Source organism: Penicillium argentinense (genome assembly GCF_028826775.1).
Source record: "Penicillium argentinense strain IBT 30761 chromosome Unknown utg000010l_segment0_segment0, whole genome shotgun sequence".
In the NCBI taxonomy this organism is placed as follows: Eukaryota; Fungi; Ascomycota; class Eurotiomycetes; order Eurotiales; family Aspergillaceae; genus Penicillium; species Penicillium argentinense.
Genome location: NW_026622669.1, coordinates 1,700,759 through 1,726,041, shown reverse-complemented (window position 1 = coordinate 1,726,041; position 25,283 = coordinate 1,700,759). Strand labels below are relative to the sequence as shown.

Below are 25,283 nucleotides of genomic sequence, written 5' to 3'. Positions count from 1 at the left end.
ACTCCCTAACAACGGAACTCCACTCATTCCACCCGGCGGCGGCGCCAATGTGTGGTATAACGATATTCCTCCCAGCGCAGAAAGCTCGATGCATGTCACCGTGAGCCTCGACATTATCATCTTGGTCGTGGTCGAAGTCGAGCTCACCTTGTCTAACAATGAGACCGCACAGTCAAGTCCGGCGATATTGTAACCCAGCGATCTACTTTGCACAAGTGGCGGAACCCGAGCAAAACGCAATGGGTCCGGATGGTGGGAATCGTTTCGGAGTGTTTGCCTCAGACGACCGGTCAGGCCGCGTGACTTCTTCAACCTTGTCATTCGTTGATCCTTCCTTAATTCATACTACTGATAGTATGACTTCATATATAATTTTATGTTTTTCAACTCACTATTGACTGATCAAGCATGATACGTACGAAACAGACAACAAATATCCCCCCCCCCTTCGAAATTGGACCATTGACCATCCCACAAAGACCAGCTTTACCAAACCCAAACACACTGAGCCAGCTCACTCTCGATGTAAAGAGACTCCATGGAATTCAAGTCACCACGGCTGGCATATCGCTAGTCTCCCAGTTGCCTCAAAATACCCAGGCTCACCACACATGCACTGGGCCGTCTGGATCACCAGCTGAACGAAAAGAGCCGCTCGCCTTGGACAGATCACGACGATGCAGATCCACCATAATATCCCCGGACTCAATTGTCCTCGACCTCGACCTCGACCTAGTCATTGTTCGTCCCCGCAAAGCCTGCTGTGTAACAACTTGCTGGGACATATCATAATGTCGCGTCGCAAGACTCAACAGACCCGCCACACCACTCAGCGCACAACAAAACGCCCACACCACGCGAAGACTATCGACATAAACCTTTTGAACCTGATGTCGCGTCGCCGGATCCGAAATATCACCCACCATCTGGATAAGAGCCACCGAGTCGGCATGGTGACCACTGGTGACATTACTGAGGAGAGCTTCCAGGGATGGCTGGGCCTGCAGACTTGCACGGATGCGGTTGGCGAATATTGTACCACCAAGTGCCACACCGAGAGTCTGGCCGAGTGCGCTGAAGAACGTGTACATGGTAGCAGCGCCGGCGGCCTCCTCACGTTGCGGCGCAGCGGCAGCCAGAACAGTGAGATTGAGAGATGAGAGTAACATTCCCATCCCCAGGCCTCTGACTACCAGACACATAATCCAAAGCACGTCGGGAGAGTCTACACGCACGAAGCAGTTGAATCCCAGACCGATCGTCGAGATCAACCAGCCGGCCCAGACCATACCTCGGTACAAACCTGTTCGGCTGATGAGGACTCCAGTCGCCATGGCGCCTGGCACCAGGGTAAAAGTCACCGGGAACAAAGCCACTCCAGAAAGAATCGGGCTATAGCCCTTGACAGCTTGGAAATAAAACGGCAGATAGTACAGTCCACATGAGAGGATCAACCCCATGGTGGTTGTACCAACATAGCTGACGACGAGAGTGCGTGTGCGAAAGAGGGCGAGTGGGATCATGGGGTTGGCAGCGATGTATGCCTCGTACGCGACGAAAAAGACCAGACAGGCGCCTCCGATCAAAAACGGTGTCAGCGTTTGCCACGAGTCCCAGTCGTACATCACGCCGCCCCAGGTTACTGGAATTAGAACAGCGGTGATGCCCCCAGTGAAGAGAATGATTCCGCCACCGTCGATATTGTGCAGCTTTTTGCGCATAGAGTCCGGCAGAGGCTGGAGTTTGGTGAACATCATCATCAAGATAAACCCCGAAACGACGAGCGGGATGTTGATGTAGAACAGCCATCGCTAATTGATGGTCAACTGATGTTTTGACCGACCAGGAAAGAGATCACATACCCAAGTCACCTTTTGCGCGAATGCTGCGCCGATGACTGGACCGGTTATCGAGCCGAAGGCCCACGTCGAGTTGAGGTAGGCTAGATATCGACCTCGAAGCCTGAGCGGGACCACGTCGGTCAATATAACTTCTGAAAGACTGTGAATTCCGCCAGCGCCGAGACCCTGGATGGAACGGCCGAGAAGGAGGATGATGGCATTCGAAGCCTGACTCGATATGATCGTGCCTGCCGTGAAAAAAGCAATAGCCATCATCATCACCGGCTTACGGCCGAGGATACTAGACAGCGAGCCATATACCGGCTGAAAGGCTGCCTCATCTATCAATACTGACGTTGGTGCGTTAATGAACAAGAAGGATTCACTTACTAGCAGAACAGATGAGCGACGAAGTCCCCACCCAAAACGCCTCAATAGCATTAATCCCCAGATCACGAGAAATCGTCTGCGAAAACAAGTCAGCCTCTGCCAACCCCTAAAGCGCGGAACATACAGGCAAAGCGGACGAAATAGACGAAACATTCAAAATAACCGCCATCATCAAAAGCGCCAGCGCCAAAAGCGTAACTCGGAGTCGGAGACGCGACCCCACGCCAGGCCCAAGAGCCAGAGACTTGGGGTCGGCATTGGAGTCTGAATCCGCAGGATGGTCGTTCATGACTTCGGGTGCGATTTTTGATTTCTCACCGGACTGCTCCATGTCTTATTTAGCTGTTTTAAAACAACCTTGGGCATTATATGGGCAGGGCTGATCAAATATTGGATTGGGCCCGGGGAGATCGTCTGTTTTGCCATGCTGCGCATGATCGGTGAGTTTGCGCATTTGTCTGCATATTTTGGCCTCGACTGATATGTGCTTTGACCAATCAGTCTACAATTTATTCCAAATTGCTGCAGTGGGAGGGTTGAGTGTGGAGCTATTGCCGCTGGAAAATATTCGCCCTCGAGTGTAGTGCGCTACGTCTTGCATCTTATGCTAAACATCGCCTCGATAGAACTGAACTTTCTTGACGTAAGGCAATCTATACTGCTTTTTCCAGTCTCGGCCATATAGTGGTCCAGACTAGCTACCATGCTTCTAACAGGGACCTGTGCTACTTACCCTGGTCCATTTCAGAACGAGGAGTCGCCCCCTTGATCACGAACCTCCTGTTCTGCAAAGGGCGCAGGGCGCGGTACCTGGCGAGACTTAATAACAGGGCCAGAACACCGACCCGAAACAGAAGACGCGAAGAGATCTTCGGCATGCTTTGACCTCCGATAGGGATCCTAGCGAGAATGGCATTTCACCACGTTGAGGCACCATTGCTTATCAGCAGAATGCAAAAAGAAAACATGGCACTACAATGCCAAAGGAGTATAAATCCAACAAGAGAATGCCCAGCAAGAACCAAGAACCACCAGGATCTTCTCGATCGCCTCCACCACAAAGACAATGGAACAACTTTACACAGTAGTCTGCCACGGCCAACCAGACTACACGCAATGCATCCCCCTCGTGAAAGCAGCAACATTCGCCCCCTCCTATTTACTGCTTTTAACAACCCTCTGCGCCCTCCTAAACCACTACACCTTCAGCCCGCGCCACCTCAGCAAAATATACGGCGCAAAATACGTCTCCCTAACACGCAAAGAACAGCGACGCGTGGGCTCACTGCACGTGGGGCTGGTCATGAAAACCTTCGCCTTCATCTTCATGGGGACCCCCGCATATCTGCATACAGTCGGCGGTTACACATGGAGTGATCCGGCCTGGATTCCGGGCCCGACGCTCGGGGATATGTGCACTGTTTCGGTGATGGCGTTCGGCGCCCTGGGTATTTTTGATCTCATCTACGATGAGCATCTGGGTTTGGTTTACCTCGTGCATCATATGGCTATGCTGGCATGTATCCCGGGCTTTTTTGCGGCGCTCATGACTCTCCCTTTGCCACTCTCGCCGGCGAGTCTTGTTCGGCTGGGGGTTTATTGTCAAGTTTCTTTGACTTGGGGTTTGTTATCCTTGTCTGGTTATCTGTCGTATCATTTCTACTGACGTTTCTTATCGGGGCATAGTTCTATTCTCGAGTCTCGGAAGCAGCATCGCCCATCTGACATATCTTCTCCACCAGTTTCGACCCAAGGGACCCAAGGGATTCCGACAAATACACAAGGCTTTCCTCGCCGGCTTTGTAGCATTTACCATCCTGCTTAGTTTTGAAGCGGGCGCAATGGCCTATTCAATTTTGAGGTTTTGGAATCAACTTCCTACAGCGACGCCATTGTTGCTCTGTCTTCTTCAGGTCTTGTTCACAGCGACGAAATTGAAGACTGCGCGAAACATCTGGACTGTTTACCGACGCCAGGTGCATGCATTGCGAGCGCAAGTGCAGCGAGAATTAACACCACCTCCTACTATTGGCTCTGAGGACGAGAAGATCTGTGCTTCTTTTATCATGGCAGAGAAACAGGGCTTTTTGGGGCTGGAGCTTTGAAGTGACAGGGATGTACCTTGTGCCCTGTTGGGTTTTAGGGGTTACTTGTGGACTGAAACAGAATGAGTTTACGATATATGAAGGATGATTTACTGCAGCGTATAATTGAAATTTTTAGTCAAGTACACGCTATCTACTATCCGATCTTGTAGCTGTAGCTTCCGAGCCGGGAATGTTTTCTCGGATGCTGGGATAATCAGGCACGAAACAGGAGGAAATAAGAATAAAAAGATAAAAACTGACACTCGATGTGGATTCCTTGTCTATCATTTCTCTCAACCACGAAAGTCGATAAAGTTGAAAAAATATAGGGCGTGCTTCACATACACAAGACCTTGCCTTCTTATTGGTTTCTATCCCCACAACCGGGGCCCACTTAACGTAATCCACGGCCGACCTGTCCACACGGCCGACCTGTCCACTTTCGCGTCCAACCTTCCGGCAACATCTTTCAACGCGTTGTTTTTACACCACCAGCATACAAAATGCCTCTTTCCCAAGAAAATCGAATGCAAATGGCTATTGCGGCTTACAAAAACAAAAAAATTGGATCAAAATCAAGGCTTGCGGCAATATTTGGAGTGCCTAAATCCACCTTACTCTCTCGGCTGAAAGGAATCAAACCACGGTCGGAAACACGCGCTAGCGGCCATAAATTAACAGCGACTGAAGAAGAAGCACTAGTTAAACGGCTACTAGATGCTGATAAACGAGGATTTTCAATTCGGCCAGAGTTTCTACGTGGAATGGCGCAGAATTTACTCCAAGCGCGTCTACAGGATCCTTCAGCAACCCTTGGGGTTAACTGGGCCTACTCCTTTACAAAACGCCGCCCTGAAATACAAACAAGATATAACCAGAGGATTACATACCAGCGAGCAAAGCAGGAGGATCCAAAGGTTATAAAACAGTGGTTTGCGACCGTACGCGAAGCTATTCAAGAACATGGTATCCATGAGGATGATATCTGGAACTTTGACGAAACCGGCTTTGCAATGGGACTCTGTTCAACCTCTAAGGTTATTACTGCGGTAGATCGTAGTGAAAGACCTCGGAGAGTTATTCAGGGAAATCGCGAATGGGTTACAATCATTGAATGTGTGAGCTCGAAAGGCATTTCTATACCTCCATGGGTCATCTTAAAGGCTGGATCTCACCAGGCCGCTTGGTATCAAGAGCCTGCTATCAAGAATGGCTGGGTTCTTGCCAGAAGCCAAAATGGCTGGACAACAGATGAAATAGGCCTTGCTTGGCTAAAAGAGACATTTGAGCCATATTCTAAACGCCTTTCAACCGGTGCGAAGCGATTACTTATTCTCGACGGCCATTCTAGCCACCAAACTGCAGAGTTTGATGCTTTTTGCAAAGAGAATGCAATTATCTGTCTCTGTATGCCTCCTCATACCTCTCATCTACTACAACCACTCGATGTTGGTGTTTTCGGCCCGTTAAAACGTTCCTATGGGAAATTGGTTGAAGGAATGATGACTGCCGGCAACAATCATATCGACAAGGAAGACTTCCTACACCTATATCCTCCTGCACGCGAGATGGTTTTTAATCTAGAGAATATACGGAATGGCTTCGCAGGAGCTGGTCTTAAGCCACTTAACGAAGACCGGGTCCTCGAAAAGATTACATTTCAACTTCGGACGCCAACACCACCTCTTGTCGAAGGATCAATATCCTCTACTTTTCAAACACCTGAGAATCCTCGCCAGCTATATCATGAGGTTCGCAGTCTACAGAGAAGCCTTCGAAAAAGAATGCTCTCTAGTAGCCCAATTTCTCATATTCAACATCTTGAAAAGGCTGCGCAGATGGCAATGAACATGAACGTTCTTCTCCAACAAGAAATCAAGGTTCTACGCGATGAGAATGAGCGGAAACTGAAAAAGAAGGCAAGAAGGCGTGGTAAGATAGGCGACGATCTCTTTTTATCTAGAGATGAGGGTCAAAATCGCGTTCAGCAGCTTGATACGCAGCCGAACGAGCAACATAGTGAGCCTACTGCTAGGCCATGCCAGCGAGCTCCACGGCGCTGCAGTGGGTGTGGGACTATAGGACATACTGTAAGAAGTTGTCCTAGTAAATAGCTATATATTCAGCGATTAGATAGTCTAATATAATTTTGTCTCGTGGGTGAAAAGCCGCAATTTTATTGAGGGTGCGGTGAAAGTGGACAGGTCGGCCGTGTGGACAGGTCGGCCGTGGATTACGTTAATTAGAAGCCCCTTCATTATGTAATCAATGCTCCGCCCGATATTCGCGTCAACTGGACGCAACACACGCTCTCAGAAGAGGCAGATCCGCAACCCTGACGATCCAGTGCTGTACCGACTAATCATTAGACACATCTGCCAGGGCGCGTTCATCTGTCTGACTTGTGTATTCGCACGTGCACTGTCTCCCTCTTCGAGATGGCTCCGCTCGACCCTTCGAAAACATTACAAGTAGACGATTCTACGTTTCTCACACTGGGAGATAAATCGCTTCATATCATCGGTGCGTGTTCAACAAAGCTCCAATCTTTTGCAATTTATTGGACGCCCAAAGAAAACAAGGTAGACTAACAATTGCGATCGCAGATAATGATCCAGCCAGCAGGAGAAAGATAAAGCGATCTCGCTGCTGCGGACTCCTTTCCAAACAAGGTATGTATCAGGATACCTTCTCCAATCTTCCCCATTGAATATACACTACACCGAAATCAAGACTAACACACTACAGAACCCGGCCCAAGCCAAATCGACCTCTACAACATCTTAAACGCCATAATCACCGAAAAAGGCCTAACAATAACCTACATGGACAGCACGACCCCTCAAAATGCATTCCTAAATGCCCTGCAATACCCAATAAACCCCAGCAAAACCAGTGAAGCCCAAACCTGGGCCTCAACCCTAAATGCCCATGCCTACGGCTCCGCAAAACCCAACAAGACTCTCAAGATCCTAATAAATCCCTTCTGCAGCGGCGCCATGGAAAAATTCCACAAAATCGCCTCGCCAATACTGAGCGCCGCAAACTGCACCCTCTCAGTCGAAGAAACGCAGTATCGCGGGCACGCAAGCGAAATAGCGCAGTCCCTCGACCTAATATACGACGGGATAGTCTGCTGTTCCGGCGACGGGCTCCCGCACGAAGTCTTCAATGGACTTGCGCGGCGGAAAGACGCGCAAGACGCGCTGGGCTCAGTGGCTGTTTCGATGATCCCATGCGGATCAGGCAATGCGATGGCGTGGAATCTTTTTGGGAGTGATGATGTTGCGGTCGCGGCGTTGGCGATTGTTAAGGGAGTGAATATGCCGTTGGATTTAATGTCTGTGACGCAGGGGGATCGGCATACTGTTTCGTTCCTCTCGCAGTCGCTGGGTGTCCTTGCGGATTCGGATTTGAAGACGGAGCATCTAAGGTGGATGGGGGATCAGAGGTTTATTTATGGGGTTTTTGCGACGATTGTTAGGAAGACGGCTTATCCTTGTTTGCTTGCTGTTAAGACTCTCCCAGAGCAAGGAGAGGAGATTTCATCGGGGCACTGGCAGGTACATGGTGGACTTTCCCTCCCGCTCAAGTACGGGACCGTCGAGGACAGAGTCCGCGAGGATTGGGAGGTGATGCCGCGGGAGCAGCTGGCGAGTTTCTACACGGGCAAGATGAAGATAGTCGCGAAGGACACGAATTTTTTTCGGATGCTGAGCCGAATGATGGGCTTTTGGATTTGATGGTTGTGGATGACACGATTGGGTGGGTTGGGGCTCTTGAGGCGATTGTGAGACTGCCGCAAGGTAGGTATCGTGGGTTGAAGGATGTGCAGATGAGGAAAGTGGCGGCTTATCGGTTGACGCCGTTGGATTCGGAGGGGTGTATTAGTGTTGATGGGGAGAGGTATCCGTTTGAGGCGTTGCAGGTGGAGGTTCATCGGGGGTTGGGGAGGGTGCTTGCGAGGTCGGAGAGGGAATACCAGGCTCCCAACGTGTGAGTCGAGATGGGGATTTTTGAGGGATAGAGGTTTAGGCTATGTACACTATTGAAGCCCTTATTTGGAGCCGTTCTACGATTTCTTGTTATCTTTTCTTGATTATCGTTAGTATAATCCGGAGCACGAGGAAAAATTCTAAAATACTCTACCCTAGGGTAGGGTCTGTGCTCCCACTTCAATCACGGCATCATTCCACGTTCCTCGGCATTCCAAGCACAGCACGGCACAGCATGTCGCCCCGATCTGACGCTGTGCCTGAGTACCCCATGCTCGGCAACGGAACACAATGTAGTGGAACTCCCGAACCCCCCCCCCCCCCCCCCCCCCCCACCTTTGATACAAGCGCAAGATGGGGGGATGCGATAGCATTCTCCTCAATTTTAACTAGAAATTAATTGAAAAGCACTCGCAATCATTTTCAGATCCTACTTCCTAATTTATCTCCAACTCATCACTATTAATTCCAACATGGGCAAAAAGCGCGTCCTCGTAAGCTACGGTGTCGACATCGACGCAGTCGCGGGCTGGCTCGGCTCCTACGGCGGCGAAGACAGCGTTAGCGACATCAGTCGGGGTAAGCACCAACCCCAACCACCCAACAACACGCCCAAACTAACCCAACCAGGCCTCTGGGCTGGGCACGTCGGCACGCCACGCCTGCTCAAGCTCTTCGCGAAATACAACATCAAAGCAACCTGGTTCATACCGGGACACACGCTCGAGACCTTCCCAACAGAATGCGCCGCAGTGCGAGACGCAGGCCACGAGATCGGCCTGCATGGCTACTCACACGAGAACCCCGCGGCCATGAGCGCGTCCCAACAACGCGCTATCCTCGACAAAACGTACCACCTTCTCAAAGACTTTTCCGGGAAGCCCCCGCGCGGCATTGTGGCGCCGTGGTGGGAGGCAAGCAGTGAGATGGTGGAGCAGTTACTTTCCTACGGGATTGAGTATGATCATTCGATGTCGCATGAGGACTGCCAGATGTATTGGTTACGGACGGGGGATAAGTGGACGAAGATCAATTATGAGCAGGAGGCGGAGACGTGGATGAAGCCGTTGGAGCGGGGGCAGATGACGGGGCTCGTGGAGATTCCTGGCAGTTGGTATATTGATGATTTGCCGCCGATGATGTTTATTAAGAATTCGGCGAATAGTCATGGGTGGGTGAATCCGCGGGATGTGGAGGATATTTGGAAGGTGAGTCTACGCCCTTTGCTTTCACTTCGTATCCACTACAATAACTTGCAGTCTGTTTCAGACGTGGTTATGACTACAACACTTGGCCTGGCTGACATGCAATAGGATCACTTCGACTATTTCTACCGCGAGTACGACGAGTTCGTCTTCCCGATGACGATCCACCCGGATGTCTCTGGGCGGCCGCATGTTCTCCTCATGCACGAAAGGTAAGACAATCGGATCGGATCGGATCTGCAGGCGTTGAGCAGGAACGGGCGAACGTGCGCTGACTAGCTGCAGGATTATTGAGTACATTAATCAGCACGAGGGGGTGGAGTGGGTGACGATGGAGCAGATGTGTGATGAGTTTAAGCAGAAGAATGAGCCGCCGGCGGGGGCGTTGATGCCGGTGCCGATGTCACATAGCTGACAGACACGCCTACTGCACATAGTACACTACAAATTCAATAGTAGCTCAGGTATACAGTGACGAAATATGGATGTCGTAGGACATGACAAATTTTGTGTTGTTTGCTTCAATGGCTATTGTTCATCACCGACATGTTCGACAGAAATTTCAATGTGGCCCAATATGTGAATGCGCCAAGTATATCGGCCAAGCCATCCCCTCATATCCTCTTCAGCAGCCGCAGCTCTGGCACCGTCAAATTCCCCAGTGGTGGACCGACTTGCTTAACACGGAAGGGGTATTATGTCATCCCGGTCGGGGTTTAATCGGTCGTCGTCAGCTGGTGGGCCTGATTGGACCCCGAAGCGATGAACAGGCAAAGGTTCAACGATCGGCAGGGTTCGCCAGAAATAGATCATGAAAAAAAATATTACAACTTTAGAGTGATCAGGTGAAAGGGAAAAAAGACAACAACAAAAAAAAAAAAAAAAAAAAAAAAAAAAGGCAAAGGGATAAACGGGAAGCGATATCGCTGTGGCAATTGACCAGAACAAGGGTATACTCGGGTAGCCTCTCGTCGGGTACACTCCAACAGTAGTGAGAGAGCGACAGCGGTGGGATAAGCCGATGGCGTTTGGAACCCTGGGACGGCCCAGTTGCCCCTTTGCCTCTGACACCATCCCAAGCCCCCGTGTGGATCTGACGTAGCTACATACAAACTACAGTATAATTATACGATATCTCAGAAAGTAGTGTAGATGAGACATTGCAACTCTAGCCATGACTGAGACACGGATGGCACCTCGGGCTGTATGATCGGAGGCTGTGAGAGTCGGGGAGACGATGCGTGCGACCGGGGGATTCGGCCTTACGACCTAGGGTAGCTTACAGTAGTAGGTATGTAGGAGGGAACTGAGGTAAGGTTAGGTTCTCACGCTGTGGTGCGACAGGACTCAGACCTGCTGAAGAGAGCAGGCCGAATAACGATGCATCAACAAGCAATTGGATCCGATGGCATCATAGTTCAGTTGCGCTCCACCGGCGCAGTCTGGCCCTCGCCGATCTCACACACGACCGTCTCCACGACAAATTGGGGCGGGGTGATTGGTGATGTTTGTTCGATGGATCGATGCTATGTATGTATGCCGATCGATGAATTGAGCAGTAGATGTTCCACAAGCTATTCTCTCCATACTTACTAGTCAAGTCGTGGACACCGAGTGTTGGAGTGGACGAAAATGAGAAAAGACAAAGCGAAAAGAGGGGAAGCCTTCCAGACTGTTCTGGACCCACTAATTACCGCATTGGGGGCGGTGTACCAAGGCACTTTGCGCTGTCAACCGCCGGAACGCAACGGAGCACTTCCCAATTTTCATCGAAACAAAGAATCCACTAACGTCTAGCGTGCCGCTGCGAGTGCCGCCCGAAGTCTAGCCTGCGATCTCGTCCATTCCATTCTTCTCTTGTGCGCTTTCTTCTTTCTTCTTTCATCCCATCTCAACAACGGCCACCACCCCCGCTCGAACTTCACGTCGTACACCGGGGATCTCCCTGTCAGGCGTACCCGGCCCGTTTGTCGATTCGATTCGATTCTATTGGGGAACGGCTCTTTTTCTGAGTTCGTGTTCGTGGCCAGCTCGGTTTGGCCCACCACTGCGCTGGCGGTGCTTCACTGTCCTTGGGCTCTTCTATCACACCGCCACGTCTCTCGCCGAGGGACAGCTGGGCCGCTCGACGCTCTTCTCTGTTTTCTCCTCATGCTGCGAGATTCCCTCTCTTCTCAAACCCAGCCTCCGCGACGCCCTGCGGCCTCGCCCTTCGCGCCATGCGTAAACACACTCATATCATCGACCCGCGAGAGTCTCTCGACGCGCCCGAGTCCCCGCATCTCCAGTCGCCATTAACCATCCATGCGTCGGCGCCGGCGTCGCCCGCCATTTCGCTCTTCTCCGCCGCCGGACACGGTCATAACCGCTTCTCCAGCTCGGTCTCCTCGCTCGTCTCCTCGTCTGGCCTGGGAAACTCCATGGATAGCCCGAGTCGGAGTCACCTCACCGGGGTGAAGGAGGAAGAGTGCGCTCGTGACTCGTTGGAGGATCAGTATTTCCGTATGTACCCTACATTCAAAACCCTCATGTTCTGAATGAGTCATGCTAACCCATATAGAACACTTCGACTGCGGCATGTCCACACCCGCCGACGAGTCCCACTTCCCCATGGACCCGCCCGACAGCTACGATCTCAGCGACGGCGGCATGGACCTGCACTCTCCCAAGAAGCGCTGCTCCGACACCCCCTCCATGAAAGGCGTGTCGCGCATCAGCTCGCACATTTCCACCATGTCCACCCGATGGAAGTCCAAACGGGCCTCAGGCAGTTTCGAGCGGGGCGACACCTTCCCAGACGATCTGCGCTCGCGCGCCAACTCGACCGCCTCATCCGCGCTAGCCAGCCCTGTCGTCAGCCCAATCAGTCGTATCGACTCGATCCCGCCTTCCCCGGCCCGAACGATCTTCGAAGAGCGCATTAGTGACTCTGGCGCACGCCCAATCGACATCGTCCAGGCCAACAGTTTCAGTCAGGACGACAACGATACCCAACAGGCTACGACCCCCCTCCTCCCGCCATTCATGGGTGACGACCCAACCAGCGCCGTTGCCTCTCGCGTGCAATCCCCTCTGCAATCTCCCTCCGTCGCCGACGTGAGCACCGAGACCGAGGATTCGCACTGCAGCGTTCTGTCGAGCTTCCGCATCACTGGAATGGGCGTTCCCTCGCCACCACTCTCCTCCAAACCCAGCATGGCCTCCATTAGTCGTCCACGAGCAAGCACTTCCCGCACCGTGTCCAGCGAGGCACCACCCGGCGTGGGAGCGGGAGTTGGAGTCGGCGCAACCGTCTCGCCTTTCGTTTTTACTTCGCCTAACGATGAATGGGCCAACAAGCTAGGTCATGCCAACTTCAACATCCAACCCGAGCCCTACACACCCGCGACGCAGGAAATGGCATCATTCCTGCAGCTCCGGGCCGACTGGGACATTGCGCGGTGCAACTTTGCCAAACACCTCGTGCGAACTGGTGAACACTACGGCGTGACTTCCAACATCTACAAACACACCATTGAAAAGTGGGAATCGATCAACCGACAATGGAAGATCCAACACGAGTCTCTACTCAACACTCTCGGCGCCGAAGACGGTGTCGCACTGACTCTCACCCACTCCACCCGGAACCCCTGCGAACATGTCCGCATCCCAGGCCTCCACGACAATGCCAAGTTTCCCGAAATGGGCGACGAGGACATCGTGGGTCCAATGACTGTTGCGCCTGCAACGGAGAAAGGTATTCTGGGCCATTGTCGGAGCAAGTCTCTGAAGAAGCGGAATTTCTTCCGATTCTTCCAGGATCTCGTTTCGCGCCCTTGATCGACTCGACCCACTTTCTTTCGATCATATTTTTTTTTTTTTTTTTAAATTGCTCTCGAGCTACGAATAATGACGCTAGACCATGGCCCGCCCAGAAAAAAAAGAACAAAAAAGCACAAAAAAAGCGGACTTCACGACCATAATGTCTCTCTTTACTTTACGTTACGACTCACGACCTCCCGACCGGACATAGTGCGACTACTTCCTCGCCTGCCCGATCATGCCTTTCCTTATGAGTCATACCTTCCTAAGGAGGTCTTTCCTTTTTCAAAGTCATTCATTACCACCCGTTCTTTTCAGTGTCAGCCCATTTGGTTTGGGTATCGACGCGGTTTGGGCCGGAATAATAGCCACGATATACCCATCGCTCTGTCCATAGACTTGATTCTGATTTGCACTTATTATTTCTAAAAGCGTTGTACATATTATAGCCGGCTCATTGATAGAGCTGTATCAGTACACAAATATACTACTTCATATATACGCACTCCACCTTACTAGAGTACTAGAGATGGGGATGTTAAAAGGCGGGGTAGATGTGATGCCTAGACTCGAGCTCAGCTTCGCAACATGCTAATGCCAATTCCAGCCGTATTCGCAATCACAGCTCACCAAGCTACGAACTATCACCCCTACGTCAGGTACTAATGTCGAGGTACAGCACGAAATAAGTTTGGCCGAGGAACCATCTCAGGCCTCCCGAACCGAATTCCTGCATACCACGTGGACGAATCGGATCTGAACAGGACAGGCCATGGTTCCTACCTAAGGTACCTAAGTCGTGACGACAGTGGTTGCACTTGTGATAGGTACCAAGTCAACGTTAATCACTGCCCTACACTAGCGTAAGAGATATGGATTGACAATTAATGGAAGAGTGGGAGTGTTGGTACCAATCCATCCCTGCACACGTTGACTGAGCCAGCCAAGGTAACGACCACGAACTACCACCATCAACCAACAGGCCAACAAAATGCAACTTCGATTCTCGGATTGAATATCTAAATCCAGTACTGCCCCCAAACCCTCCTCGCCTCCTCGTCGCCCTCAAACCGAAACTCCACCTCCAAAATATCCTCAAAACCCTCCTTCATTTCAGGCGGGTTATATCTGCGCTTGAAATCGCCGAATGCAATGCCGGGGAGTGGTTCTCTTGATTCGGGGTTCTATCACACCAGTGTTAGTAATATCCTGTGGAGTTTCTCTGTGGAGGGGAAACAAACAAGTTCTTTAGTAGCCGCCCGAACTGCGGCGTTATGTTTGCATATTTCCAGCGGGGAGAGGAAGTGGATGCATCTGATTGGAACGTTTAGGTCTTTTGCGAGGGTTATCCAGTAGGCTCTTGTTTCGGTGTTTGCGTTTGTGTTGTCTTTTTAAGATTGCATGGTTAGTATGACTTGGCTTTGTTTGTGTAGGTATGAAGGGCTGTGGTTGGGTTGTGGGGTGAAAGTTGGTGCCCGACCCCTGCCGCACCATGTGCATCAGTGCTACCCAAATGGGTATCTAGATGCCGGTAGTTGCGACCACCTCACCGCATCGCCGCTGGAGGTAGGGTGCAGAACGGGATAGATGACTCACCGACAACCACGGATTTCTTGGCCTCGAGGAGTTCACGGGCGACTTTTAGGCATTTTGGGCGCTAATTAAGCATTAGTATAGAAAATTATTAATGGAGATATTTGACAGCTCAGATCAGGAGGGGTACTCACCGTCTTCAGCAAGTCCTGATTGACACGTTCGTAGCCGAGTGGTTCGAGGTGGTTCCAGAAATAGGTTGATTTTCCGGATCCAGGGCTTCCGCAGAAGATGACTAGTTCGAGAGGGTATTTGCGGGTGAATGCTATCAGGCTTGTTAGTTAAGATTCTGTCAGAGAGCCAGCAATTGCATCCCTCCGCAAGTAGGCGGTCGACAGGAAAGACAATGAACATACCAGGCTCAGGCACATTACCCTCCTTGAAAAACGCGGTCGGCTCAAAGAGTTCCTTCGGCTCAACCGGCTTCATATGTAAGAAGAACTCCTCCGGGGTCTTGAATGGGATACCGATATTAGTCGCAAACCCCCTATGTCTCCATTAGCAAGAAATCCCAACAAGTATGATACCTGTCCTGATAACTCACCGATCTGTCGCAGAGAAATCCCCAGGTCTCCCAGCCGCATCCCCAATGTAAAACGAATTCACCAAATCAACCCCTTTAACATCAAGGTCATAGTCCTCGAGAAATTCCTTCCACATCCCCGGACGAGGCTTACGATGCTCTGCATCACCAGTCGCCGCGTAGACGCTCATCGGAACCTCCAATTGTTTCATGATGCGTGATAGCTTTTCTTTGAAGGTTGATAGACTCTTTGAGTCACCATTTGCGCCTTTGATGTCTTTTTTCAGGCTGATTTTCTTTTGGTTGGAGAAGATGACGATTTGGTAGCTATTTCAATGGTTGAGGTTAGTCTTGTACTTAGTGTATGGGGTAATGTAAGAGGAGACTCACCCTTCTTTGCTCAGTCTCCCGATTTCATTTGGAACACACGCATCGAACCATTTCCAATCGTCTGCGTTTTTGGGAAAGACATTTCCAGACGCAGTCTTGATCAACGTTGAATCCTAGACACCACAGATATTAGCATACCCCAACCCAACCAGAATCTACTCTATACAGCATCACAATAGTGTACGCACCAGATCAAAAGCAGCTACCCTCCGATTCTTCTCCGGCAAAGCCACCCCTTCATAATTCTCGGGTGCATGTTTCCCGATAATGACACCGGCGCCGAGAACGCGCCAGGTGACCGGAGCCGGGGCCGACTTCTTCTGCGAAGCGGGGGTGAAGAAATTCCCTAGTACCACACTCAGCTCAGGTCTCCTCTCGCGCATTGCTGTCTCTTACTGTTCACGGTTGACTCGAGTTTCCGCCGGAGCGGAGGCGGGGAGATGGGCCGAGTGGGGGAGGCGGTTCTTTTGGCGCCCCCCTGGGTCATTTTGACGAGGCAGCGGGTGAGGGAAGACGTGGTGGTGGTTTGGTACCCTGAGGTAGGCCCGGGTCGGATTGTGGAGGTGAGGGCTGTTGTGGTGGTGGTGAATGGATTCGGAGCTGATGCGACGCGTTTCGATCACGAAGTCACATGGTCGACCGCTCGATGTGGCAGTATTGATATTATACCCTCAGCTAGTATTGAGAGGGATATGATTACTTCACTACTGTAAGGATTTAGAGCTACAGAAGATATGAAGCTACGAATGGAAGTAGTTTTAGTCTACCACAAAGTAGTTTTGAAATCATGTTCATTTTTTTTAACGTAGTCGGAGGCTGCCTCTCCGGGTATCACCATGACAGCCGGCACAAGGTAAAGCCAGGCCAGCCAGCATCCCTTGGCCTCATTTCACCCTCGTATCCAAAGCCAGACGATCAGCCGGTTCCAGCTTCACGGCTGACCGAAGCTGTTCCCGCAGCGCAAATAGGTGCTGCGACGCAGTCTTCATCGCGTCCTGATTAGTACTATCCTGGACGGTGATCGAAGCCTGCAGAACATAGCTCCCGGTCTTCTCAAGCGGAGCCATCTGATCAAGATTCGGAAGCTGACGACGGGGACTTCGGATTTCCTGGTCACCCGTTGTCGGGTAGTGTAGCACGCGATGGAGGTAGATGGCCGTGTCATTCTGGACGAACATGTCGCCCTCGACGATATACTCGGTCACAAAACTATGTCCCGGGAGTTAGTTTCCGATAGGCATATGCCATTTCAGTGTATCAGATCTGGGATTGACCACGCCACATACCTATAGCCCCACGCATTCATCAGTTGAACGACGTCGACAGCCGGAAGGGCGGCGGTCGCCATCACCCGGGCCGTGACCCCGGACCGCGTGCCTGCTTCAGGGATATCTCTGAACTCGAGGCTCCAGCGCTGCTGGTCAAAGTCGTATGACTTTCGCGGGAGGGGCGGGTTGGCCTCGTCCATGCCATCCATGTTGGTATCGGGGTCCGCCGGAGGAGCTGCAGGAGCTCCTCCGGCTACAGCATCTGCTGCTGCTGCGCCAAAATGCGCCGATTGGACAGACCCGACCAGCTGCGTGTAGAACATGCCACCATTCAGCATCTTGTTCACACGCTGCAGGTCGCCCTTTTGCAGATCTTGACTGGCGCCGACGCGGGCATTGGGTTGGCCGGGCTTGCGGTAGGCCTTGAAGATCAGACGACGCTCGAAGCAGTGGCGTGGCTGCATGCCCGTGAGGCCGGCCAGCTGCTGGAGGAGCTCAGCATGCTGGTGGACCGGAACCGAGGCGAACAGGAGCAGCTCATGCATCGCGCAGGCACAACAAGGTGGGTTGACAGAAGGCGGGAGGAACCGGGTTGGTTAGTCAGGGTCCAAGCTTTGCTTATCGCAAATTATGTGCAAGCCTGATTGCTAACAGCATTAGTCATTCGCCACTCGAGACACCCTTGCAAACTGCGAAGTACGCAGGTACAAAGTAGGCGCCAGACTGGGCGAATCTTCGCCTGAGGTTCTGGACGAGATCCCTCTGGTTATTCTCCAGTCACCCTCAGCGATACTCTGATCACTTTGGACCGATGTACCCCGGATCGCTCTGACAGAGTTCTGCGGGGGATCAGGGATAACTGAAAAATAAGTAATGAACCAATTATTGGTTCATGGCTAAGCCCGTGAAGGAAGGACGATCCCCCTCGAGTAGAAAATGGGGGAAGCTTCACCGGAGGGCCAGATGGGTAACGATCGGAGATGACGGGAGGGCGGAGAGGTCGGAGTCAGATGCAAGATGCATCGGAAACGCTTCACGACGCGGGGGAACTGGGGGTTCGCCGCGGCGCCGCCTACCAATGCGAAAGCCCGTGGGCGGCTGGCGGATCATGAAGCGGATCACCCCAAAGCGTAGTCCGAGCCGATTACGTGACTCTCGTCAGAGAATTAGAGTCCGCTGCAGTTAGTGGTAGGAACAGACAGTACGGCGAACTGCTCGGCCCCGTGTCGGTTGTCCCAAAACGGTAACGGCCCAGCGCCAGAATTCTTATCTCGGGCTTCTCCCACCTCCTCCTCGTCTTCCACTCTCCCCCTCCTTCTCTTCAAACCCTGTCACTGCTTGTCAACCTCCTTCCACACGTCCATCAGCTACTTGCCTCCTTTCTACACCAATTCCACCACTTTTCGCCTCCAATTCGCACCGCTGTCGCGTCTGGGTCGGTTCGGATACAACCGGGCCCGTTGGATTTCCACACAACCCCCGTGAAATTGACCTCTTCCTCCTACACACCACACACCACACCCACAACTATCACAATGCGTGCCACCTTCGCTCTCTGCAACACTGCTCGCACCCCTCTGATCCGCTTCGTTGGCAAGCGATCGGCCCCTAGTACGTTTCCAGCCCAACCACCCACCCGTCTTCCGTGAAAACCTTTGGGAGGAAGCTAACAATTCACTTCAAGAGTCCGTCGACCACACTCCTCGCGTTCACCCCGCCTCTCCTGTCGGTGCTCTCCCCGATTCCTTCGCCGCCTACCGCGCCAAGGCCCAGCAGCACGGCCCTCTCGGTCGCGCCTCGTTCAATAGCGGCATTGGTGGTCAGTCCGGCCACTCGCTCGGCCCCGTTCGTCCCCAGGCGGGCGAATTCTTCGACCGCACAGAGCTGCCTGCCCGTTTCGGCCGTCTCTCCTTCACCGAGGCCGAGATGGAGGCGATCGAAACTGGCGGTGCTAGTATGTACGCGTAAAAAAGAGAACCGGTACACGAGCTGACCCGAGCTTGGGTCTTCTTTCAATCTGCCGGCACAGATAATATCATATTCATGAGCGACGGAGTACGACATTTCTCATGGAAGTTGCGTGGTGGACGGATCAATATCAACGATACGCTGCTGGTGCCAGTCTCTTTTTTACATGTCGACAACGGCGACTGTGGCAGTTACCTCGGGTGCATCGCAATTGGAATGCGATGACCCAACATCTATACCCTGTCTATGGTCCGCCGTCTGCACGGATCTCTCCGATACCCTTAGATGGTACGGGACTGTTCTCACTGCTCTCTTTCTTCTTATTTTTCGAACCAGGCGCTGGTGGTTTTGGGTGTTTTATTTTACTGTTACATTTTCAAGCGCATACAGTTGCTCGTCAAAAGCGATATGCGGGTTCTGTTAGATACCACATTCTGGGTTTTTGACTCGGTAGGATTGGAGATCGCGTTTCCCTGTGACATATTCGGCTCTGGGAGCACCGGAATGAAGAAACCATTCAAGAGTGCTGCTTTCATATCACGTAGACAACAGCAATAGTACCCTAATGTAGTAGCTTACCTCATTGCTGCTACCTAGTAACTATGGTGTTGACGCGTCGCACGTGCCTCCCTGGGGAAGTGCCTGCGGCAAGCTTGGGGTAGACACAACATTAACATTGTAAGGCCCGCATTCCCAACTTTGTCCTCTCCGCACCACTCAAGATGGCACCCCCCAGGTCTCGACTGATCTTGCACGAAACGGACGAAGCCGAAACCCAGACCGCCGTCTTCGTGTACACTGAGAATGCGACCAAAAATGGCGCGTCGAGAGTCGACATTTCGGTAAGCATCCCCCATTCCTGCCGCTGCTGATCGGCTTCCTTTTCCGAGACGTGTCTGGGACGTCAGTTGAGATCCACGGGATGCGAAGCCGAGGTGGAGACTGCCAGGTGTTGCATACTCCTGCATGGTTATTCCGCGGGATATCGGTGACTTCTACTCCGTGGACGGTCACGGATGGCATCCGATACTCAGCTGGATTTTGGCCATGCGAATCTGATGATCATCAATGACATCTTGGATTCAGTGTTCCATCTCTCAGCCAGCACTATGTGGACTCAGCGTGATGGATATGATGCATCGAATTACCATCACCACATCGTTATTTCTATGTGGAAGATGAAAAGGATTTGAACTGGATTTGAGCTGGGCTGACTCTGCAATTAGCCTGATTCAAAGCACCCACCTTCGTGGACGACGAACAGTCTGATCGCTACGCTCGGTGAGGTCTTTCTACCTGCCGGGTACCCGAACAGTGTGACAGACGACTATCTACCGTGAGTGTCCTGAATCTGATTTGAATTCGTACCTACTAATTCTATCCCCAGATACCAAATCTATGTGAGTTTCTTGTCAATATCAACACGACCAGCTCCACCAAAGAGAACAACTGCATCCAGCTTGATCAAGCCTAACAAATACACAGGACTCCCTTCAAGCCTTCTGCAGTTCCATCGCCGGCCTGCTCGCATCCCGAGCAGTTCTTCAAGGTATATAAACCTTAATCACCAAATATACACCCACTACTGACATTGATATGATAGGCGTCGGCGTTGGTAACGCAGAAGCATCACCCACCAGCGCCCTCCTCCTGCACATCCTCCAAGAGACCTCCGGACGGATTGCAACCATCCTCTTCGCGCACCGGGTAGGCACAATTATCGAGCCAGAATGCAAGACCTACCGATTCGCTGCGGACATCTTCAACGATCTTGGCATGTTCCTAGAATGTCTCTCACCCATGGTCCCCGCAGGGTCGATCCGCGTCAGCGTGCTCAGCACAGCAGGTATCCTAAAGGCGCTCTGCGGCGTTGCAGGCGGCAGCTCGAAAGCAAGTCTCAGCGCGCACTTTGCAAAGTGGGGAAGTTTGGCTGAATTGAACGCTGTAAGACATCTCATCTCCCCTTTTACTCCTTTCAGCCCATGTTTTTGGGTTGCGGTGCTAATGTCTCGTCTCTTTGCAGAAAGACTCGTCTCAGGAAACGGTCATTTCGCTGCTGGGTATGCTGGTACGTATCTAATACTAACCACCTGCAAATAATCAATTCAATCTAACAAGGTCCTAGGCCGGCTCCCTCATCGTCCCCCGCATCACCGGCTTCAAAGCAACCTGGGGCGCCCTCATTATGCTTCTATTCAGCCACTTAACCCTCAACTACCTCGCCGTCCGCTCCGTGCACATGACATCCCTAAACCGACAGCGAGCAAGCATAGTCTTCTCTTCACTCCTGGAAAACGATATCGAACCATCCGCAGAGACCGAGACAGTTCCCAAGAAGATCAACCACAGCAAGCACCTGCACTTCCCCACTCCGGCCGAAACAGCCCACAAAGAACGAATCTTGTTCAAGGGAACTCCCTTCTTCTGGAACGCACCTGCCACATACACCTCCTCCACTTTGACGACGCGCGAAGACCTCGGCTCGGCCGAAATTGGTGTCTCACTTTCAACGTTCTTCTCCCACGCCTCGATGAGAAAAGTATCGGGCTCATTCGAAACGAACTTCCCACTGAACCGTCTCGAAGCAATGTTCAAAAACGAACATTACCTCCTCTACCTCTTCTCAGACTCAGACCAAAACACGAGCCAGGCCCACGCGTCAATACTACTTAAGCAAAACGCGAAGCCTCGGGATCAACTGAAGGCGTGGTGTCATGCTTTACTCGTCGCACATGCAATCTACCAATCCAGCAAGAACAAAACCAAGAGCAAGGACTTACTCGATGTGAAGGAGGCAGAATATTCTCCCGGTAATCTTCGTGATCAGACTGTCGTCCTGAACTTCATTTCTGCCGCGCTGGAAAGACTCAACGACAAGAATCGGTTCAAGGGGTACCTTGCTGGACTCGAGGGTGTTGGTTGGGATGTTGATGCATCGGGGTTGGAGGTGAAGGGTGGGAAGAGGGTTGTTTTTAAGGTTGATGAGGCGTAGATGAGAAGCGAGGAAATTGGGTGAGAGGAGGTAAGTCTAAGAGCTTAAGGATGCTGTAATGTGAAGGAGTTGATTATCTCATCAGGTCTTATGTATGAGTTTAGCACCGGTGAAACAGGTGATAATTTAAATGGTGTTTGAACCTGGTAAGTTTCCTATTGAGTGATGTATCTATTAACCTAGGATGAGGATATGAACCGACGTAAACTTCAACGATTGAAATATCACATAGCGAATTGCTTCTCTACTGGCATAGCCAAGTAAATCCACCTAGATCCACTACATATTACTCGTAGCATTTGCAATTCTACTTTGTAAGGTAGAAAGATGAGAGGGGTATCAAGTCTATTGATCACTATCAACACAATCACCGATTCACCACAAAAACGCCGAACCTCTCCCAACGGACAGGTTCTTTCCGCCGTCTATAAATGATGGTATGACATGACCTTCTGCAGGTCAAATTGACATAAAATAACAAATGAGAAAGAAAACTCGCTTGAGTTCCAAGTTTGACAAAAACGCCGTATTTCGTATGCTGATGCATCGTCTCATACACCGCCAATAACGCTAAAATTTCATGGATGCGTGTTTGGATTCATGCGAGATTGAGAGTCGATGAGGTCATTGAGAAGACCCTTAGGAGGGGGAAGTCGTGATGTTCATGGTATAGGAGATGAGGTGAGGAGTCGTAAATGCAGATGCAAGGAATCAATCTTCAAGACCGAGAATTTTGGGGTCTGCGCGGGAGCCGCTGGCGCCACCGGAGCGCTTCTTAAAGCCCAGCTTCATGCCCATTTTCTTCCATGGGTTTTCGGTGCGCAGTTTGGGGCTGTGCATCGGGAGATGAGGTTCCGAGGCGGGCGGCGTGGTTGGCGGCGTCATGGGCTCTTCGACGGTGGGGCTGGATTGCGGGCTGGAGTCGTCTGTCAAAGCGACGGAGACGGACTCGCCGGAGGTGGTGAGTAGAGCACCGGACGCACGCTTGCCGAGGGCGTGTACCGCACCGAGAGAAAGGGCTGAGCGGCCGCTTGGTCCTGTACCCGGTAGATCCTTTGTTGAGGATTGAGGGGAGGTGCGCTTTGCGCGGGACCGGGCGCGTTTCATGGGATTCTCGTCCAGACTCGTGCTGGAGAGGTTGATGGTATCCTCGGGACTTAAGGGGGGGGTTCGGATTGCGGCGGCATGGAGGGCGAAATGGTGTGTGCGTTGAGAAAAGGCAGGAAAATCGACTCTTCCATCAACTCGTGTATCCGCTTAACAGCCGAATCGAGCGTTTCAGGAACCGGCGGCAACAACACCTCCCGGTAACGCAGAAGACCATCCCTCACCTCGCTGGAGAGGTTGATTTCCCTCGGGGCACCGGGCAGGATATACGCCACGAGCAGCCGTTGCCAGAGCATGCGCAGGTGCGCACTTTCCGGGCCATCCGAGGTAACAGCGTCCTCGCCGAGGCGGTCGACCAGCGAGTAAAACGTATCGCGGTAGCGTTTGGCTTCGAGAGTGAATTCGAGGGTCTCGAGACAGTGGTTTTGGGAGAGGTAAGCCATGAAGGCGCTGAGGGTGTATGGGGGCGGGGCGGCGTTGGCCAAAACATCGTCGAGCGTCGGGCGCATGGGGCAGAAGGCTCCCGCCGAGACGGCCAGGCTGACCGGTCGGGAGCCAGCAGGTTCCATATCCTCGTCAGAGTCGCTGTCAGACGAAGTGGGCGACAGTTCGGGGGTGCTAGAGGGGGTGGTGTTCCAGAAGAAAGCGGGTGCCAGGGACTTCTTCTTGAGCATGGCGCTGAGGGAGCGGCGGGGTGCCTGGAACCGTCGGCGGCGTTTTCTCACCGGCCCTCCCCTGGAAGATAGACGCGGCTCCAGTTTGGAGCGGGAGGGGGTGTGTTATTGGGAGAAGAGACACAACATGTATAGAGAGGAGAGAGGGAGGGAGAGTGTGTGCTGTGGGAGGCAGAGAGATTGGAGAGAACGGAATAGGCAGTGCCTCGAGGGCGAAGGATAGTGAAATAAAGGAAGGAAAGGGCGACTCCACCACGACCAGAAGTTCCAGAATCATTCGTCGATCGTGACGATACACGTAACGATATGTGGTGTCATTCGTGTAATGAATCTGCGCCCAAGTGGAGCGATGGGGTGATCGAGTGGCGACGGTGGGACGGTACACGATACGGTAATTTATCCTGTCGGCTTCCAGAACGTACAGTACCAGTGAATCCAGGGATGCCTACACAATGTGAGAATACTCCTAATCCTAGTCCAGAGTCACCTATTCTAGGGTGTCTAGGCTAACTCAGTCTTTTATGATAGCAAGTGCCTGACAAGATCCCTCCTAGAACGAATCTTCTCGAAGACCCTCCCCCCTAACGCTGCCTGAGTCTGCCAATCTCCTACGGCGATGCGCCCACGCTGCCGGTCTCGGATGCCCGACCCACGGTTCGGCGCCCCACTCCTCCTTGCGCAGCGCTCGCGTCATAGTCGATCATTTGCAGATGACACCCCGGGCAGCCTAGCCTACCCTCTTTACTGCAAGAGAGAATGTTCTCTTGTGTAACCCTATAGACTCTGGCATGAACACACAATCCAGGGATGTTCTGTCTATTCTAGAACAGGGAGTAAACACTACTCCTGTAAGCAAGTACAGGGCGTCCGAGCCATCCGTATCCCAGCAATGGCTGTCTGGTTGGCCACCACAAAACCCCGTTAACAATATTATTAGTACAGGCCTGGTCTTAGCGACCGATTGCTTTCATTGTCACTAGTATCAGCCACCACAATGCCTTAGGGACGGATTGTGCGGCTGACACGGCGCCTTCTAGAGTTCTAGAATGGCACTAGAACCCTGGCTCCATAAAAAATCTCGAAAAAGGAAAATGGAACAGACATGGACCACGGGTCTGCTCGCCTTATCCGAATCTCACTGTTCTGGCCTGCCATAGGGATCCCTCCGGAGACAAGTGTCATGATTCATTCATTCATCTCGATGAAATTTTTCAAATCATCCATTCATTGTCACCCACAACCCAACACCCACCCATCCCCCCAACAACCTTCCTTCCCAAAGATTAAGATGAATGGGATGAGTGAGTGAGTGAGTGTGTGTGGTGTTGTGTGTGTAGATGCGAAGAATGCGCCCTTGTCGCTCGGCCCATCCTGCATGCCACTAGACGATACTACCTGCTAGCCAGGGGTATGGTCTGTTCACCATACCAACTCAATCATTCTGTCAGA

At 52.0% G+C, this 25,283-nt stretch overlaps 10 protein-coding genes across 10 annotated transcripts; 6 read left to right on the top strand and 4 right to left on the bottom strand.

Moving 5' to 3' along the window:
* Positions 1 to 602: 602 nt before the first annotated feature.
* N7532_010335 (MFS general substrate transporter) lies at positions 603 to 2,562 on the bottom strand (the record flags this gene model as incomplete). The annotated part of the gene is made up of 4 exons (XM_056622826.1): positions 603 to 1,811; positions 1,863 to 2,182; positions 2,232 to 2,307; positions 2,356 to 2,562. The coding sequence occupies 4 exons, from the start codon at positions 2,560 to 2,562 to the stop codon at positions 603 to 605; spliced, it is 1,812 nt and encodes a 603-aa protein (XP_056470242.1).
* Positions 2,563 to 3,297: 735 nt separating this feature from the next.
* On the top strand, positions 3,298 to 4,336 carry N7532_010334 (uncharacterized protein; the record flags this gene model as incomplete). Its single annotated transcript, XM_056622825.1, has 2 exons — positions 3,298 to 3,853; positions 3,918 to 4,336. The coding sequence occupies 2 exons, from the start codon at positions 3,298 to 3,300 to the stop codon at positions 4,334 to 4,336; spliced, it is 975 nt and encodes a 324-aa protein (XP_056470241.1).
* Positions 4,337 to 5,082: 746 nt separating this feature from the next.
* Positions 5,083 to 8,061, top strand: N7532_010333 (DDE-domain-containing protein; the record flags this gene model as incomplete). Its single annotated transcript, XM_056622824.1, has 2 exons — positions 5,083 to 6,250; positions 7,067 to 8,061. 2 exons carry the CDS (start codon positions 5,083 to 5,085, stop codon positions 8,059 to 8,061), a joined length of 2,163 nt encoding a protein of 720 aa, XP_056470240.1.
* Positions 8,062 to 8,786: 725 nt separating this feature from the next.
* On the top strand, positions 8,787 to 9,933 carry N7532_010332 (polysaccharide deacetylase family protein; the record flags this gene model as incomplete). The annotated part of the gene is made up of 4 exons (XM_056622823.1): positions 8,787 to 8,892; positions 8,944 to 9,521; positions 9,627 to 9,730; positions 9,804 to 9,933. 4 exons carry the CDS (start codon positions 8,787 to 8,789, stop codon positions 9,931 to 9,933), a joined length of 918 nt encoding a protein of 305 aa, XP_056470239.1.
* A 1,804-nt stretch (positions 9,934 to 11,737) lies between these two features.
* Positions 11,738 to 13,337, top strand: N7532_010331 (uncharacterized protein; the record flags this gene model as incomplete). The annotated part of the gene is made up of 2 exons (XM_056622822.1): positions 11,738 to 12,020; positions 12,079 to 13,337. 2 exons carry the CDS (start codon positions 11,738 to 11,740, stop codon positions 13,335 to 13,337), a joined length of 1,542 nt encoding a protein of 513 aa, XP_056470238.1.
* A 1,001-nt stretch (positions 13,338 to 14,338) lies between these two features.
* Positions 14,339 to 16,312, bottom strand: N7532_010330 (putative DNA 3'-phosphatase Tpp1; the record flags this gene model as incomplete). The annotated part of the gene is made up of 9 exons (XM_056622821.1): positions 14,339 to 14,503; positions 14,561 to 14,706; positions 14,916 to 14,976; positions 15,047 to 15,177; positions 15,269 to 15,399; positions 15,457 to 15,762; positions 15,826 to 15,938; positions 16,014 to 16,171; positions 16,222 to 16,312. The coding sequence occupies 9 exons, from the start codon at positions 16,310 to 16,312 to the stop codon at positions 14,339 to 14,341; spliced, it is 1,302 nt and encodes a 433-aa protein (XP_056470237.1).
* Positions 16,313 to 16,709: 397 nt separating this feature from the next.
* N7532_010329 (mediator of RNA polymerase II transcription subunit 18) lies at positions 16,710 to 17,638 on the bottom strand (the record flags this gene model as incomplete). The annotated part of the gene is made up of 2 exons (XM_056622820.1): positions 16,710 to 17,034; positions 17,112 to 17,638. 2 exons carry the CDS (start codon positions 17,636 to 17,638, stop codon positions 16,710 to 16,712), a joined length of 852 nt encoding a protein of 283 aa, XP_056470236.1.
* Positions 17,639 to 18,628: 990 nt separating this feature from the next.
* N7532_010328 (alpha-ketoglutarate dehydrogenase subunit KGD4) lies at positions 18,629 to 19,061 on the top strand (the record flags this gene model as incomplete). Its single annotated transcript, XM_056622819.1, has 2 exons — positions 18,629 to 18,704; positions 18,778 to 19,061. The coding sequence occupies 2 exons, from the start codon at positions 18,629 to 18,631 to the stop codon at positions 19,059 to 19,061; spliced, it is 360 nt and encodes a 119-aa protein (XP_056470235.1).
* Positions 19,062 to 19,783: 722 nt separating this feature from the next.
* N7532_010327 (RUS1 family protein) lies at positions 19,784 to 22,053 on the top strand (the record flags this gene model as incomplete). Its single annotated transcript, XM_056622818.1, has 7 exons — positions 19,784 to 19,903; positions 20,288 to 20,397; positions 20,449 to 20,461; positions 20,547 to 20,610; positions 20,665 to 21,005; positions 21,085 to 21,129; positions 21,187 to 22,053. The coding sequence occupies 7 exons, from the start codon at positions 19,784 to 19,786 to the stop codon at positions 22,051 to 22,053; spliced, it is 1,560 nt and encodes a 519-aa protein (XP_056470234.1).
* Positions 22,054 to 22,764: 711 nt separating this feature from the next.
* N7532_010326 (regulator of G-protein signaling domain-containing protein) lies at positions 22,765 to 23,834 on the bottom strand (the record flags this gene model as incomplete). The annotated part of the gene is made up of 2 exons (XM_056622817.1): positions 22,765 to 23,209; positions 23,287 to 23,834. 2 exons carry the CDS (start codon positions 23,832 to 23,834, stop codon positions 22,765 to 22,767), a joined length of 993 nt encoding a protein of 330 aa, XP_056470233.1.
* Positions 23,835 to 25,283: the final 1,449 nt, after the last annotated feature.